Genomic DNA, 13,496 nt, shown 5'->3' with positions numbered 1-13,496 from the left:
CAATAATAGCTCGTTCGCTAGAGGGCGCTGTAGGTCCAACCTAACGGTACCAACTCGTCATGCGTTCTCTCTCCTCTGATGTCTCCCCTCTGTGTGGGTCCAATCTGGAGCTTCAGCCTGCTGCTGAACATTTGTGCTCACAATTGGAAACAGTCACGTCGAAGCAAAAGCCTCTTTTGTTCGACTTTTGTGTGATGTTGGGAACGACATCTGACATGTTGCTGAGGTAGAACATCCTCAAACGTTGTTCGGACACAAGAAGAAGTGAGTGTCTTCTTTTATTTACTCCAGACAAGTCCATTGTGTATGTATACTTTTGGTATGTATAGCGTTTTAGTGACTTTTGAGATGTTTTTGCAACCAAAATAATTGTGATCCTGAAAAACTGAAGCATTTAAATTCTTGGCCAAATGGTTTGTTGTAGCATGTTTATGTAGCTATTCTGTATCATTATGACAGTAACAAAGGTATTTAGTCCACCACCACCATCTAATGTAAAGTTTATGTCACAGTTGTCTAAATAAACAGCGTTACAAATTAGCTTCAACTTCATTATTTTATAGATATCAATATGGTTACTAATACACCTGTATGAAGAAACTCTTTCACTATAATTGGACTTTTAGGTTGGTGGTGTGTCATGATATTTTTCTAATGTCAAATGAGTGCCTTGGCTCAATGAAGAATTAGGAAACACGTCTGCCTTAAGTTGGCACATCTGGCGTATAGCAACATTAGCCGTTTGAATTCGAATGCCATTTTTTCTTCATCAGATCTTCATCTTCCCTGTTAAATGATCAGTGATGAAGATGATGATGATCCGGGCGTCGTGTAGGAAAGGTCTGCAGGTGTGTTTGCTTCTTCTGCTGGTGGCAAAACTACACGGTAAATATCCATCATGATAATACGAATGGTTGAATTTGTTTATAATGGAAAAAAATTTTTGATTTTAGGAAATTGTTGAGATGGTGCATTTTTGTTTTGTATTATAATTTATTGACATGCACATGCATATGGTGTCATGACTAGGGTCATGCAAGGGTTATGCTTACTGTCGTGATTAGGGTCATGCAAGGGTTATGCTTACTGTCGTGACTAGGGTCATGCAAGGGTTATGCTTACTGTCATGATTAGGGTCATGCAAGGGTTATGCTTACTTTCGTGACAAGGGTCATGCAAGGGTTATGCCTACTGTCATGATTAGGGTCATGCGAGGGTTATGCTTACTGTCGTGACAAGGGTCATGCAAGGGTTATGCTTACTGTTATGATTAGGGTCATGCAAAGGTTATGCTTACTGTCATGATTAGGGTCATGCAAGGGTTATGCTTACTGTCATGATTAGGGTCATGCAAGGGTTATGCTTACTGTCATGACTAGGGTCATGCAAGGGTTATGCTTACTTTCGTGACAAGGGTCATGCAAGGGTTATGCTTACTGTCATGATTAGGGTCATGCGAGGGTTATGCTTACTGTCGTGACAAGGGTCATGCAAGGGTTATGCTTACTGTTATGATTAGGGTCATGCAAAGGTTATGCTTACTGTCATGATTAGGGTCATGCAAGGGTTATGCTTACTGTCATGATTAGGGTCATGCAAGGGTTATGCTTACTGTCATGACTAGGGTCATGCAAGGGTTATGTCTACTGTTGTGACTAGGGTCAATCAAGGGTTATGTTTACTGTCATGACTAGGGTCATGAGGTCAAGTGTCTGTTTTGAACTGATGTAACCAGCATCTAGTTTCAACTGGTAACACGCTATGTGATGTCAGGAATCTTTGAATCTCTTTATCTGGTCGACAGCCAATCAGCTAATTCCCTGTCAAGTCCTGTTACCCACATGTCTAGCCACAGCCAATCAGATCGATTCACTGTCTATATAAGCCTGTCTGAAAAGGGTGGGTTTTTGTCAGATTATTACCTCTGTTCCTCTGTGCAACTCCACCGCCCAAGTTAGCTTAGCGGCTCGTGATTCTCGATACATTCTCGTTGTTTCTCGTCTAGTCAAGTTTGTTCTACGCCTCTCGATGTTATGCGAATAAAGAGTTCAAATCTTATTTGCGTCTGCGTTTTTGGGACCCAAATCCAGAGCCTAACATGCGGAATGTGTCCCAGGTAAGGTGACAGCACCAGAGCGAGTGCAGGCCGGCGTGGGCAAGCCCTTCACTTTGACGTGCGCCCTCTCGAAGGACAGAGGCGACGGCGTGCGGCAGGTGCAGTGGCTGGACGTGAACAACCAAACGTTGCTCAGCTACCAGCCGGGCAACAGGGACAGCGTGAGCGGGCAGCAGCACGTGGAGCTCACCCCGTCCTCGAAGGACACCTCGTCCGTCACCATCCAGAGAGTGAGCTTCCGCGACGAAGGATGCTACACGTGCGTCTTTCACCTGGTCCAAGCTGGTGCCAAACAAGGACGCACCTGCCTGACCGTCACTGGTGAGTAAAGCAAGAATTGTGGCATGTCTATTCATTTCAACATTTTGCTTGCTTGTGTATTTAACTCATTTGCTCCCAAAGACGTATTTATACGTTTTTTTGTTTGTTTTTGTTTTTGTTTTTTGTTTTTTTTATGCTAGAGCATACAGAAGGCTTTGATGCAGCCTCTGAACTGAAGAAAACGCTTGAAGCAGTGGTAGTTATTACAAAAACAGCCAGAAGGTGGCAGCAGAGTATAAGAGCTCAAACGAAGCCATGTTGCAAAAAACTTCTTCTTTTTTTCCCCCCACTGTTTTAAACAGATATGTGATGAAACTTAGGTATATTCTAATGCCAATTGCTGCAAAACGGAAACAGATAGAAATATTATTTTTTTTCCCTGATGAAAAAAGAGATGCAAATTTTTCTTTTGGTAGATTCCATGTTTTATAGCAATAGAACACAATACTCTGTGGGCCTTGAAAAAGTAGTCAAAATCCAGCAAAGGGTTTGCTTTAGTGAAAGTATTTGGGAGTGAATGAGTTAATATTAGTACTAGCGACCAAGATCATTAGATTTTTAGAATTTAGAATTTTTTTTAGAATTGATAGAGTTTAACCACCTTAAAATAATGTATAAAGCCCATCATGAAATTTTACCAATTAACACGCAAATCAAATTTTTTAAAAAAAAGCAAAGTGAGTACAAATTAAGAGGAACAGATGTTTGTTTGTTTTTCCAAACCTAAATACAGAAAACAAAACAAAAAGAATGATGTATTTCAACTCTCAAGGTGTCAGTTTGTGGAACAATCTGGATTATAAAACGGCATCATCTCAGTCCAAAAAAACGTATAAAAGCTCAATTACTGGAGAAAATAAATAAATAGAATAAATAATAATAAAATAATAAAAATAATAATAAATAAATAGAATAAATAAATAAATAAATAAATAAATATATAATAAATAATAAATAAAAATAATACAAAAAATATATATAGATTATATATATATATATATATATATATATATATATATATATATATTGTAATTGTTACCATGACCGCTCACTGTCATTTATTTTGTATCGATTATTATTATTATTATTATTATTATTATTATTATTATTATTGTTATTGTTATTTTATTTTTTCCCCTTTTTTGATCAGGGGCAGATATTACAACTTCCACTTCTTTTAGCTCCTTTTGCAGGGTGTCTTCCAAAAGTAAATTTCCATCATTTTTTGCATATACGTTGGATTGAATGAAACCTCATCAGTGCGTTTATTTATTTTTTTAAACAAAAAGACAATCATTGAACGTTGATTAAAGCCAGAAATCAAAGTGCAAGTCAAGAACACATGGAATAAGTCTCGCTTTGAGGTCCGAATGAGTTACGCTCATGGTGACAGGAAAAGGATGAAGTTGAGGCGTTTTCACTCCACGCTTCTCAATCTGCTGCAAGGCCTCATGGGTAGCGAAAGCACATTCCTTTGAGTATGAAAAAGCTTCAGATTGGCCCAAGAAAAGCGGACTAAAATGTGCTCCTCATCCCTTTCTTCATTCTGAGTCAGGATACAATCAAAACAACAGATCCGATGAGAAAGGGAAAAAAAAAAAAAACGCATGGCAATTGATGAAAAAAGCGTTGAAAATGTATATGGACGGTTGTCCATTTTTAGTCTCATCACACGCATATCATGTGTCATGTATGTCCCAACTCTGTGGGGCTGCCAGATGAAAACGTTTTTCATTTTGAGCATGCTGAGGCCCAGCCAGGTATGTTAATAAAACGCAGAAAGGAGCTCACACCACTAAGCAGAAACAGCTGTGACTCATTTTCTTGCTGTTCTGGGCTCATATTTTCAGAATATTTGCGCGGGAGCGGTCCCGGAGGGGCGGTCCCAAGAGCACGGCCGCCGACGGTAGACATGGCAAAATAATTCAGGGGGGGGATAAATCAACAGGTTAAAGAAGTGTAAAAGGTCAGGGCGGAGGCAAAATAACAAAAACAGGATGACGACGTGCAAATGTGATAAAGCTTGTGTTTGTGGAATTGATGCTTCACAGCTGACAACGCCATTTTTTTCCCATGAGAAATAATATACTTACATACTTTGAGTGTGCGGTTAAGAGCAGGTGTAGACAAACATTTTTTGCTCAAGGGCCACATGCTTTTTTAAAACATAGAGATAAGTGGGTCATTTAACTCTTTTTACTGCCACACTTTATCAAAACAACACAACCCCCCCCCCCCCCCCCCACAGTGCCAGCCGATTTTGCCGATTACGAGCATTCATCAGATTTCATCAGATTCCGTCATGTTTCATTGTAATTCCATACACCGGCAGCCCATTGAAAAGAGACACAATGCTGCCATCTACTGGCCATTGTTAGTTGGTGTTTTTGATTCCATCACCCATTGACCAGGCAGACGTTGCACATAACAACGATAAAAAATTTAAAAAAGGAAAAAAAAAAAAGTAGATTGTCATTTAACATTTATGATGGCATACATCGTGATTTTACTAATTGTCATTAATCGTTTTTGGCGGTCAAAGAGTTAAGTTACAAAAGAGATTAAAAAATAAATAAATAAATAAAAATAAATAAATGAAAAAAAAGTGTGCATGTAAAATATTTTATTTTAATAATTAAACATTAATTATTCATTCTCAATTATAATTAGGGATGTAACGATAACGTCAATATCGTCATATCGTGATATGAAAACTGCCACAATATATCGCTGTTGTCATGATATTAAAAACAGCACATCTGTTAAAAAAAAAAAGTCAGGTTGATTTCCATTTGTGCGGTTCTAGCACCCTCTGGTGGCAAGTTTTCTTAGTGCAGTTTAATTTTCACAAGGCATGTTTTGGCTCTTGTGTTTAAAATCCATGCTAACGGTCAGATTAAGGGAAACGTATATATTTTTTATATATAATATTTACATATTTTATAGTTTTCATTGCTGTAATGTACACAAGCACAAAATTGTGTGTTTTTGGAATGAGCTTTTTTTTTTTTTTTTTTTTTTCAATATCGTGATAATATGGTATTGTGATGTTTGGATATCGTTACATCCCTAATTATAATGAACCTTTACTTGAATACAATAAATCAAATGAAAGTCAGCCGCGGTTCCCTCTTGTCTTCTATTTACCGACCGTGTATGCGTGTTCCCCTCGCAGCATCAGTGACAGCAGACAGCAACATGACAGCAGTTAGCGGGAAGAAAGCGACCCTGTCGTGCTCTTACGGCCTCCCCGAGAAGGTGCAGCAGGTCAGCTGGCGGTACGCCTCGGCCCCGGGTGGGCTCTCCTCGGAAGTGGCCTCCTACGCCAAGAGGGGCGACCCCATGATCGAGTCGGCGTACCAGGGGAGGATGTGGCTCAGCGCTTCCCTGTCGGACAGCACGCTCACCATCCAGCCTGTGGCCATCCAGGATGAGGGCTGCTACACATGTCTGTACAGCACGCATGCGGACGGGCCAAAGAGCTCCACCGTGTGCCTCTCCACGTACGGTGAGCATGATTGGCGACATTCATTGAGCCAAAGCACACATTTGACATGAGAAAAATCTCACAACATACCGCTAGTCAAAAAAAGTGGATACACAGGTTAATGATGGACTTTCTGCCTGCCTTTCATTGTTGTGCCTTTCACTATACGTCACCGGCATAGATAGGCAAACAAACAAAAAATAAACACAAATGCTAGCGTTAGCTTCGCAGCTAAGCTAATGTTCGCATTAGAAACGTTTTTCCAGTCGCAACGAAGCAGACACGTCCACGTAAACATTTAACGATAATAAATGTAATACTAAATGGGAGGAGGCTGGAGTCTAGTTGTGTTTTACAAATTTAAAAATGTGAGTCCAACTCAAGACATGCTTGGACCTCATTTGAATAACATTGTTAGTGATTTATAGTTAAATCAATTTATATATTTATTTTTGTAATTATTTACACATTTATTTTTTTATTTATTTTTTATTTTTTGAGTCGTTTTTATTTTTGTATTATCATTATTTGTATTTATTTATGTATATATTTTTGTTGTTGTTTTTATTTTCACTTAGATTTATTTTTTGTATTTAAATTTTGAATTATATTTTATATCTGTTTTAGTTGCACTTTTTTAAAATTAATTAATTATTTTTTTTATTTATAATTTTAAATGAACTTAACTGGAATGTTCAGCTAGTTACACACACTGTGAAGTACAAACAAGGTGCACATTCTAAAGCTACAAACGTGGCAACGCATAATTTTTCTCGAAAAACGTCACCAACAACGCAGATTAGATTTCACACAATTACGTACGTGCTACAAAGTCACAGGCTTGGTGAACGGTTCTATAAAAAAAAGTGTCGATTATAGGCCACATGCCATCTTGTTAACATTTTTTCTTCAAATTGATGTAAAAATGTGACGTCTCAAAATCACCCGCCGTTTCTCTCTGCACTTGTGACTTTACTTTAATTTACTGTAATAACAGCATTTTTTTTTTCTGTAAAGAGCAAAGTCTTATCTTTCAGACATCGTTGGAATTTTTCAGATAGCACAAACGGTGCCAGAATGACGGTAATCCGAAGTGCACCTCGAGAGAGCAGGAGTATTTTTTAGCGCTCCGCAGTCGTTCACGGGACATTTTTGACTACAGAATGAAGGAAATCAAATTAGCTTGTGGCATTTTCCGCGACAAAACGTGTCCTGGGAGAGATTTTTATTTTCCCAGGACAGCTGGTTAAAAAAAAAGAGAGAACAATTTTGGGGGAAAACGGGACGGGTGACAACTCTTATCGTTTACACAGCAATCGCATGAATAAAAAATAAATACATAAAAATGCTAACAATGCTAACATGCTAACATTGAAAGAATACCAATAGAAAAGGGCGCCACCAGTCAAAAGTTACAAAATAAACAAAACACACATACTTAGCATGTTAGCTTAGCACGTGTGTTTTTATTTTGCGGTACATGTGTGGATAAACAGTTAGCAATAGCAAAAATAAACACATGATAACATTGTCATGGATTGCATAGTTTTTTCTGTGATACTAATTTGAGAGTAGAACGTTTCTGTCCAATCTTTGTGGGGGGGCAAAAAAGACAAGAGCGAGCTCCCATCTGACTTCACAGGAACACGTCTGGGACTTCAAGCAGGAATGTTGATCCCGTCTTCCTTTTGTAAGGAATCGACGCGCCGCGGAGCGAATGGTGCGGACGAGCTCCTGACGCATGACTGTCGTCAGTGTTGTCAGCGCACAGTGGCCGGCCTGTAACGCGTCTTTGTCTCTGCTTGGTTCCCACTCGCTCGCTCGCTCGCTCGCTCGCTATTGCCATAAACACATGTGCTTTTGTTTGAAACGCTACAGTACAATACGGGAGGTGTTTCGATTTGTCGATCACCATTAGCATTTGGATTGTTCTCCTCCATGACATCCTCCCTCGTCTCTTCAAGTGCTGCTATGGATCATGTCAGACGTCACACTTGTACAATGCATGCTGCCCATAAATAGTGATGATCTTGATATTCATGGCAACACTTGCTTTTGTATGGTTATTGGTAGCGCTTGAAACTTTACGAACTTGAACATCACACACAGCACCGAGCAGAACGTTACAAAAAAAGGTGAACTTTTCCGTGAAATCGGGGCCAGCCTCTAAAAAGTACAACTTTCCAAATAACTGCGGCCAAATAACCCGTTGCTGCCAACACAAATGTTCCAGTCGATCGTTCCGAGCTCAGAACAGCAAATTGAAAGCAGACAGGGATTCTGGTATGGATTTTGTGGAATTCGCATATCCGAACCTGCTCTGGGAGCTTTGGAAGCGTGTTTCTTTTTCTCCGGGCTTCATCTTGCATGCGCTTTATTTCCACTACATTATTTACACCTGCTAAAATACGAATCAAGAATGAAAACAGATGAACATATAGAAATGTTGAAACATTTTTCTCAATGTCACAACAAATGTATAAATAAATAAATATATACATACATACATACATAGATAAATAAATATATAACATATATGGCTAAATATAACATATTTTTCATTATGCTATTTTATTTATTTATTTATTTATGTATTTATTCATTTATTTATTTATTAAAAAATAAATATAATATATAAATATTTAATAAAATAACTTATTAATTTAAATAAATAAATAAATAAATAACATATGGTTAAATATAACATATTTTTTTATTATGCTATTTTACTTATTTCAGTTTATTTATTTATAAAATAATTTATTTATTTGTAAATATGTAAATATTTATTTGTAAAATAAATCAATCAATAAATAAATAACATATGGCTAAATATAACATATTTTTTTTATTATGGTATTTTACTTATTTCTATTTATTTATTTATAGAATAATTTATTTATTTGTAAATATTTGTAAATATATGTAAATATTTATTTGTAAAATAAATAAATAAATAAGATATGGCTAAATACAACATATTTTTTTATTATGCTATTTTACTTTTTTTTTTATTTATGTATTTATTGATTGATTGATTGATTGATTGATTATAGTGTAAAAGGGTGCAATGTCAAACTCCGACCAGCAGAGGACAACGTTCGCAATCTTACAAGAGGCTCCAAAGAAGAGTTGTACGTTCTAAAGGCGAAGAAGGGCCGCACGCCATGTTGGAACCGTGCCCGGATGGCTTGCGAATTTTATTGTGTTTTACAGATCAAACCAAACTTATGTTAAAAGTTTTTATTTTGTTTTGACTTTCTTTTTTTTCTTTAAAAAAAAAATCAGTTAGTTTTGATTTGATTTTTTTCTTTTGAATTTTTATTTTTTATTTTTATTAGATTCAGTATTAGTTTTAGATTTAATATACATATGATTAATTTGCGGAGAATAGCATAAAAATGTCCCAATTTTGGTGAAAAAATACAATCCAATTTTTGGGGTTGTTTTCTGCACACTGACCCAATTTTGAATCTAATTGAAAGAAAGTCGAATCTACTTGAAGAAAAACAAAACAAATGCATTCAAAATAAACCCAAAGCTCATTCATGGAATGAATTGAAAATTCAAATGAATGACTTTTATCAATCTAAAATGTAGTTGCAAATATTTATCCTTTTTGTTTTCATCAACTGTCGCAAGCTTTCTGTGTCTGCTTGTGTTTTTGCGCTAGCGCTGCCCAAACCTCAGGTGAGCTACAAGAGCACGTCGGCCGGCCTGATCGAGGCCAACTGCAGCGCCGTGTCGCGACCCCCCGTGGAGATGGTGTGGAACGTGGAGCGGGACAACCGCACGGTGGGCCTGCCCGTCACCACGCTGCTGCCGCAGGGCGACGGCACCACGCTGGTCGTCAGCACGCTCGTCCTGCGCTCCGGCCTGCTCAAGGACGTGTCCGTCAAGTGTCTGGTGCACCACAAGGGCCTGGAGGCCCCCATCGCCGTGTCCATGAACACCAAAAGTCAGTCCGGAATCTTCTCCTGTTAACTCATTTACGGATCTTCCATACCACTTTTTGTCAGAACGAGACCGATACCGATACCAACGATACCAGTAGTACATTTTGACAAATAAAAAAATCACTAAAAGATATTTTTAAACAAATATATTTCCTTTAATTTTGACAAAAAAAAAAAAAAAAACAGCACAGTCACTCTTCAATAGTCTTAACGCTCAAAATAAAACACAAAAATACTCTTTTAGTTTAAGATTGACAATTTTGAAGTATTTCCAAACCGGTGAAGTTTTGGTGAAAAACTGCTGCAAGCTAGCGCCACTTACAGGCAAGGAGGACTCACTTCACGTCTTCCACCCTCCGCCATCGCTCGCTTGTACTCGTCTGCGTCACGAGTACTCGAGTACTTGGAAAAAAGGCTGGTATCGGCCCGATACCGATACCTGGTGTCGGTACTCGCCCGTCCCTAAACTCATTCGTTCACAGCCATTTTCAGTGAAGCAACTCCCTTTGCTGTTTTACTGGATATTTACTAATTTTACAAGGCCCACAGAATATTGTGTTCTTTTGCTATAAAGACATGGAACCGACCAAAAGATAAATTATCGTAAAGTATATTTCTGTCTGTTTACGTTTTGCAGCAATTAGCGTTAGAATATAGCAAAGTTTCATCATTATTCACAAATCTGTTTAGAATTGTGGGGAAACAGCTTGTTTTCAACTTGGCCCTGGTTGATCTCTTATACTCTGCAGCCACCTGATGGCCGTTTTTGTAATTACAACCATTGCGTCACCCGTTCTCTGCAGTTGAGAGGCTGCTTCAAAGCCTTCTGTATGCTCTAGCATTTAAAAAAAAACGTATAAATATGTCCTTGGGACACTTAAAACATTTAAAATAGAACGTGTTTATACGTTTTTGGGCGTAAATGTGTTAAATGTGTCACGACACTTTGTTGCTGGTTATTAGTTAGCTGCAAAGTAGAGCAGGATGGCCGGTGTTTTTTTTTTTTTTTTATAGGCTAAAATGAGTGTGTTGTCCTCGTAGTCGGGACGGCGCTGGCCATCCTCATCTCGGTGACCACAGTGGCAGCTCTGCTGGTGCTGGCCCTCTGCTTCTGTCTCTGGAAGTGCTTCCTGCGCAAAGAAGGTGAGCCCGTCCACTCGTTTGGTTTCGCAGCCGTACCAGATGTGCTAACCAGCAACCGCGCAGCCGATGTGCCGCCTGGTTTGAATTCGATTCTATCCGTTGAGACAAAATGATGCATTTGTGGCATGATTTTCAGCCGGTGTCGCCTCTGCTCTCAAATTTGTTGCAGCCGATGACAGCTGATGACTTCAGCGCCTCCTCGCAAGCTTTTCTGTCATCTCAGCGTTGAGGGCCGACATTCAAACCCTCCACAGGATGTTAATCACGATCCTTTATTAGGATCGGCAACCTTGCGACATTCATCTTTATGCATTTATGTCTGACTCCGTATAAAGGTTCACAGCAAATCTTTTTGCTCACTTGGATGCACACGAGTGTACACTGAGAAAAAAAAAGAAGAAAAAAAAAGAGTAATGTTTACTTGAAAAAAAAAACCTAGTAAAGTTTTTGAGCACATTTGACCAGCATTTTTTTTTAAGTACCGTAACTGAAATATTGAGGAACAAACTCATGACCTTCAGCTTGGGAGACGGCCACTCTAGCACCTGAGTCATGCCACTCTACTGTCTCCCACTATACTGCATTGCTGGTGTGTCCAAAATGAGACAACAACAAAAAATGCTTGGAGGTACACAACCATCAATATACTAACACACTCCAGGAGAGGCATGGCTCAGGTGGTAGAGTGGCCATCTCCCAACCTGAAGGTTTGCGGAGCATTTATTATTATTATTATTATTATTATTATTATTATTATTGTTTTTTGTTTTTATGAACTGGCAAATATTAAAACGTACTCAAAATTCTCATTGGCAACCAGTCCAGGGTGTCCCCCGCCTACTGCCCAAAGCTAGCTGAGATAGGCTCCAGCACCCCCTGCGACCCTTGTAAGGAATAAGTGGTCAAGAAAATGGATGGATGGATGGATGGATTTCTGAATGGAAAAAAACTTCTTTTTTTCCTTGTTTTTTTTTTGTTTGTTTTTTAGTGTAATGTATTCTTTCAAACACAGAATCACCAGTTAACAAAACACAAAATGTTTTAAGTATTATTAAAAGGTATTTGATGAGAAATTAGCATTAAAACATATTTATTATTGTTATATTACTGTTATGTGCTCTCTTTTTTTTTTTTTTATTGTATGAAACCTTATGAGTGAACTATTTAGGAAAATCCCATTCAAGTAAGCTTGTAAATTGCATAAGAAAGTAATTTGTGCTCTTATTAAAGTTTTTTTTTTTTTTTTTTTTTTAAATAGAGTACATAACTGTTATTCATTAGAATGATGCTATTGTAAACCTACAAAACGCACTTGTAATCCACATAAAGACAAAATCATAATAATTTACGTTGGTACTGAAGGTGATGCAAAGTCTAGGATAATACATATATTTAAAAAAAATATATATATATCCTTCTAGTTTAATTGATTTTGAGTTTAGCTTTTTGCCCCTTATGATGGATCGCTTTCAAAAAATAAAACAAAAAAAATCCATTGTGAAGTGCTAAAGGTGGCAGCCAGATGGTTTGCCTGCTTTCATTCTGAGCCATGTGGATGATTGATTCTGGAGAGAACTTTTTTTTATTTGGAAAGTTGGGAGTTATTTTTTAAACCGCCCGAATGTTTGCCACGGTAGTCATCGTGCAGATGAGAAATATAGTCATCCATAATAAAACAGGGTGTATGCAACAAAAATGAATTCACGACACTACCCACTGTGGCATAACAGTTTATAAAAAAGACATTGTCCAGTTTTGTTTTGTTTTTTTGTACATACACTACAGGTAATTGCTGGAAACGTGCAATGTAGTATTCAGTTGTATACATACAGCAATAAACTACTTTCCACCATTTCAGTTTCCCAGATTCTTTGGGTGTGATTAAAACAGGGAGGGCCAAGAAATGCATTTGGGGCTTTAAGGTCAGCGTGGGAGAGAATGTGAGAGAGATTTTCCGACAATTTGACTCTACCTGAGCCACAAAAAGCAACGAGCCGGGCATCCATGTTGCATTTGTCGAAAGCTGTGACAGAACGTGTACCGTGTTAAATTGTTCGAGACTTTAATAAAATGGCCAAAATCACACTACATTTGAAGCAAATGGGGCTTCCTTGACCAATGATGTACCTGAGGTAGCCTTCAGGGTTAGTGTGGTTAGCATTAAGCTACATTGAGTCTTGCCATGTGTAAGCTCCCACACATTCAACATATGTGAGCTCTCGTGTGAATTGATGACGTTTTTCCTCGATGCTCACTTCAAACACCGATACTGATGGATTACATTTATGTCGGCCTTTGAGATGTCCACACGATCCCGATGTGTGCACATTTGCTTGCGTTGTCCTCACTAATCCTTTGTCCTCGATCACTCATGAGCCCCGAATGGGGACAATGTGTGTTATAATTGCTTCATGTTGTGTCCGCCTGCCACCACCAACGCAGACGAAACGACGTTGAAGGGCTGTGCTTTTTC

At 38.2% G+C, this 13,496-nt stretch overlaps 1 protein-coding gene across 1 annotated transcript; it reads left to right on the top strand.

Annotated features, from left to right (window-relative positions):
* Positions 1-68: 68 nt before the first annotated feature.
* LOC144030969 (OX-2 membrane glycoprotein) lies at positions 69-12,875 on the top strand. The gene is made up of 7 exons (XM_077537637.1): positions 69-264; positions 774-885; positions 2,117-2,437; positions 5,613-5,945; positions 9,598-9,882; positions 10,922-11,023; positions 11,193-12,875. The coding sequence occupies exons 2-7, from the start codon at positions 804-806 to the stop codon at positions 11,204-11,206; spliced, it is 1,137 nt and encodes a 378-aa protein (XP_077393763.1). The 5' UTR covers positions 69-264; positions 774-803; the 3' UTR covers positions 11,207-12,875.
* Positions 12,876-13,496: the final 621 nt, after the last annotated feature.

The sequence above is a fragment of the Festucalex cinctus genome, chromosome 11, assembly GCF_051991245.1.
Source record: "Festucalex cinctus isolate MCC-2025b chromosome 11, RoL_Fcin_1.0, whole genome shotgun sequence".
Taxonomy (NCBI): Eukaryota; Metazoa; Chordata; class Actinopteri; order Syngnathiformes; family Syngnathidae; genus Festucalex; species Festucalex cinctus.
The sequence above is the reverse complement of the archived record's forward strand: the minus strand, read 5'-3'. Positions and strand labels throughout refer to the sequence as shown.

What these genes read in the sequence shown, in the direction of transcription:
- LOC144030969 (XM_077537637.1), top strand. Translation starts at nt 804, where the DNA reads ATGAAGATGATGATGATCCGGGCGTCGTGTAGGAAAGGTCTGCAGGTG. An exon ending in CACCTGCCTGACCGTCACTG is followed by an intron (nt 2,438 to 5,612) that starts GTGAGTAAAGCA and finishes TTCCCCTCGCAG; the next exon opens with CATCAGTGACAGCAGACAGC. An exon ending in CGTGTGCCTCTCCACGTACG is followed by an intron (nt 5,946 to 9,597) that starts GTGAGCATGATT and finishes TTTTTGCGCTAG; the next exon opens with CGCTGCCCAAACCTCAGGTG.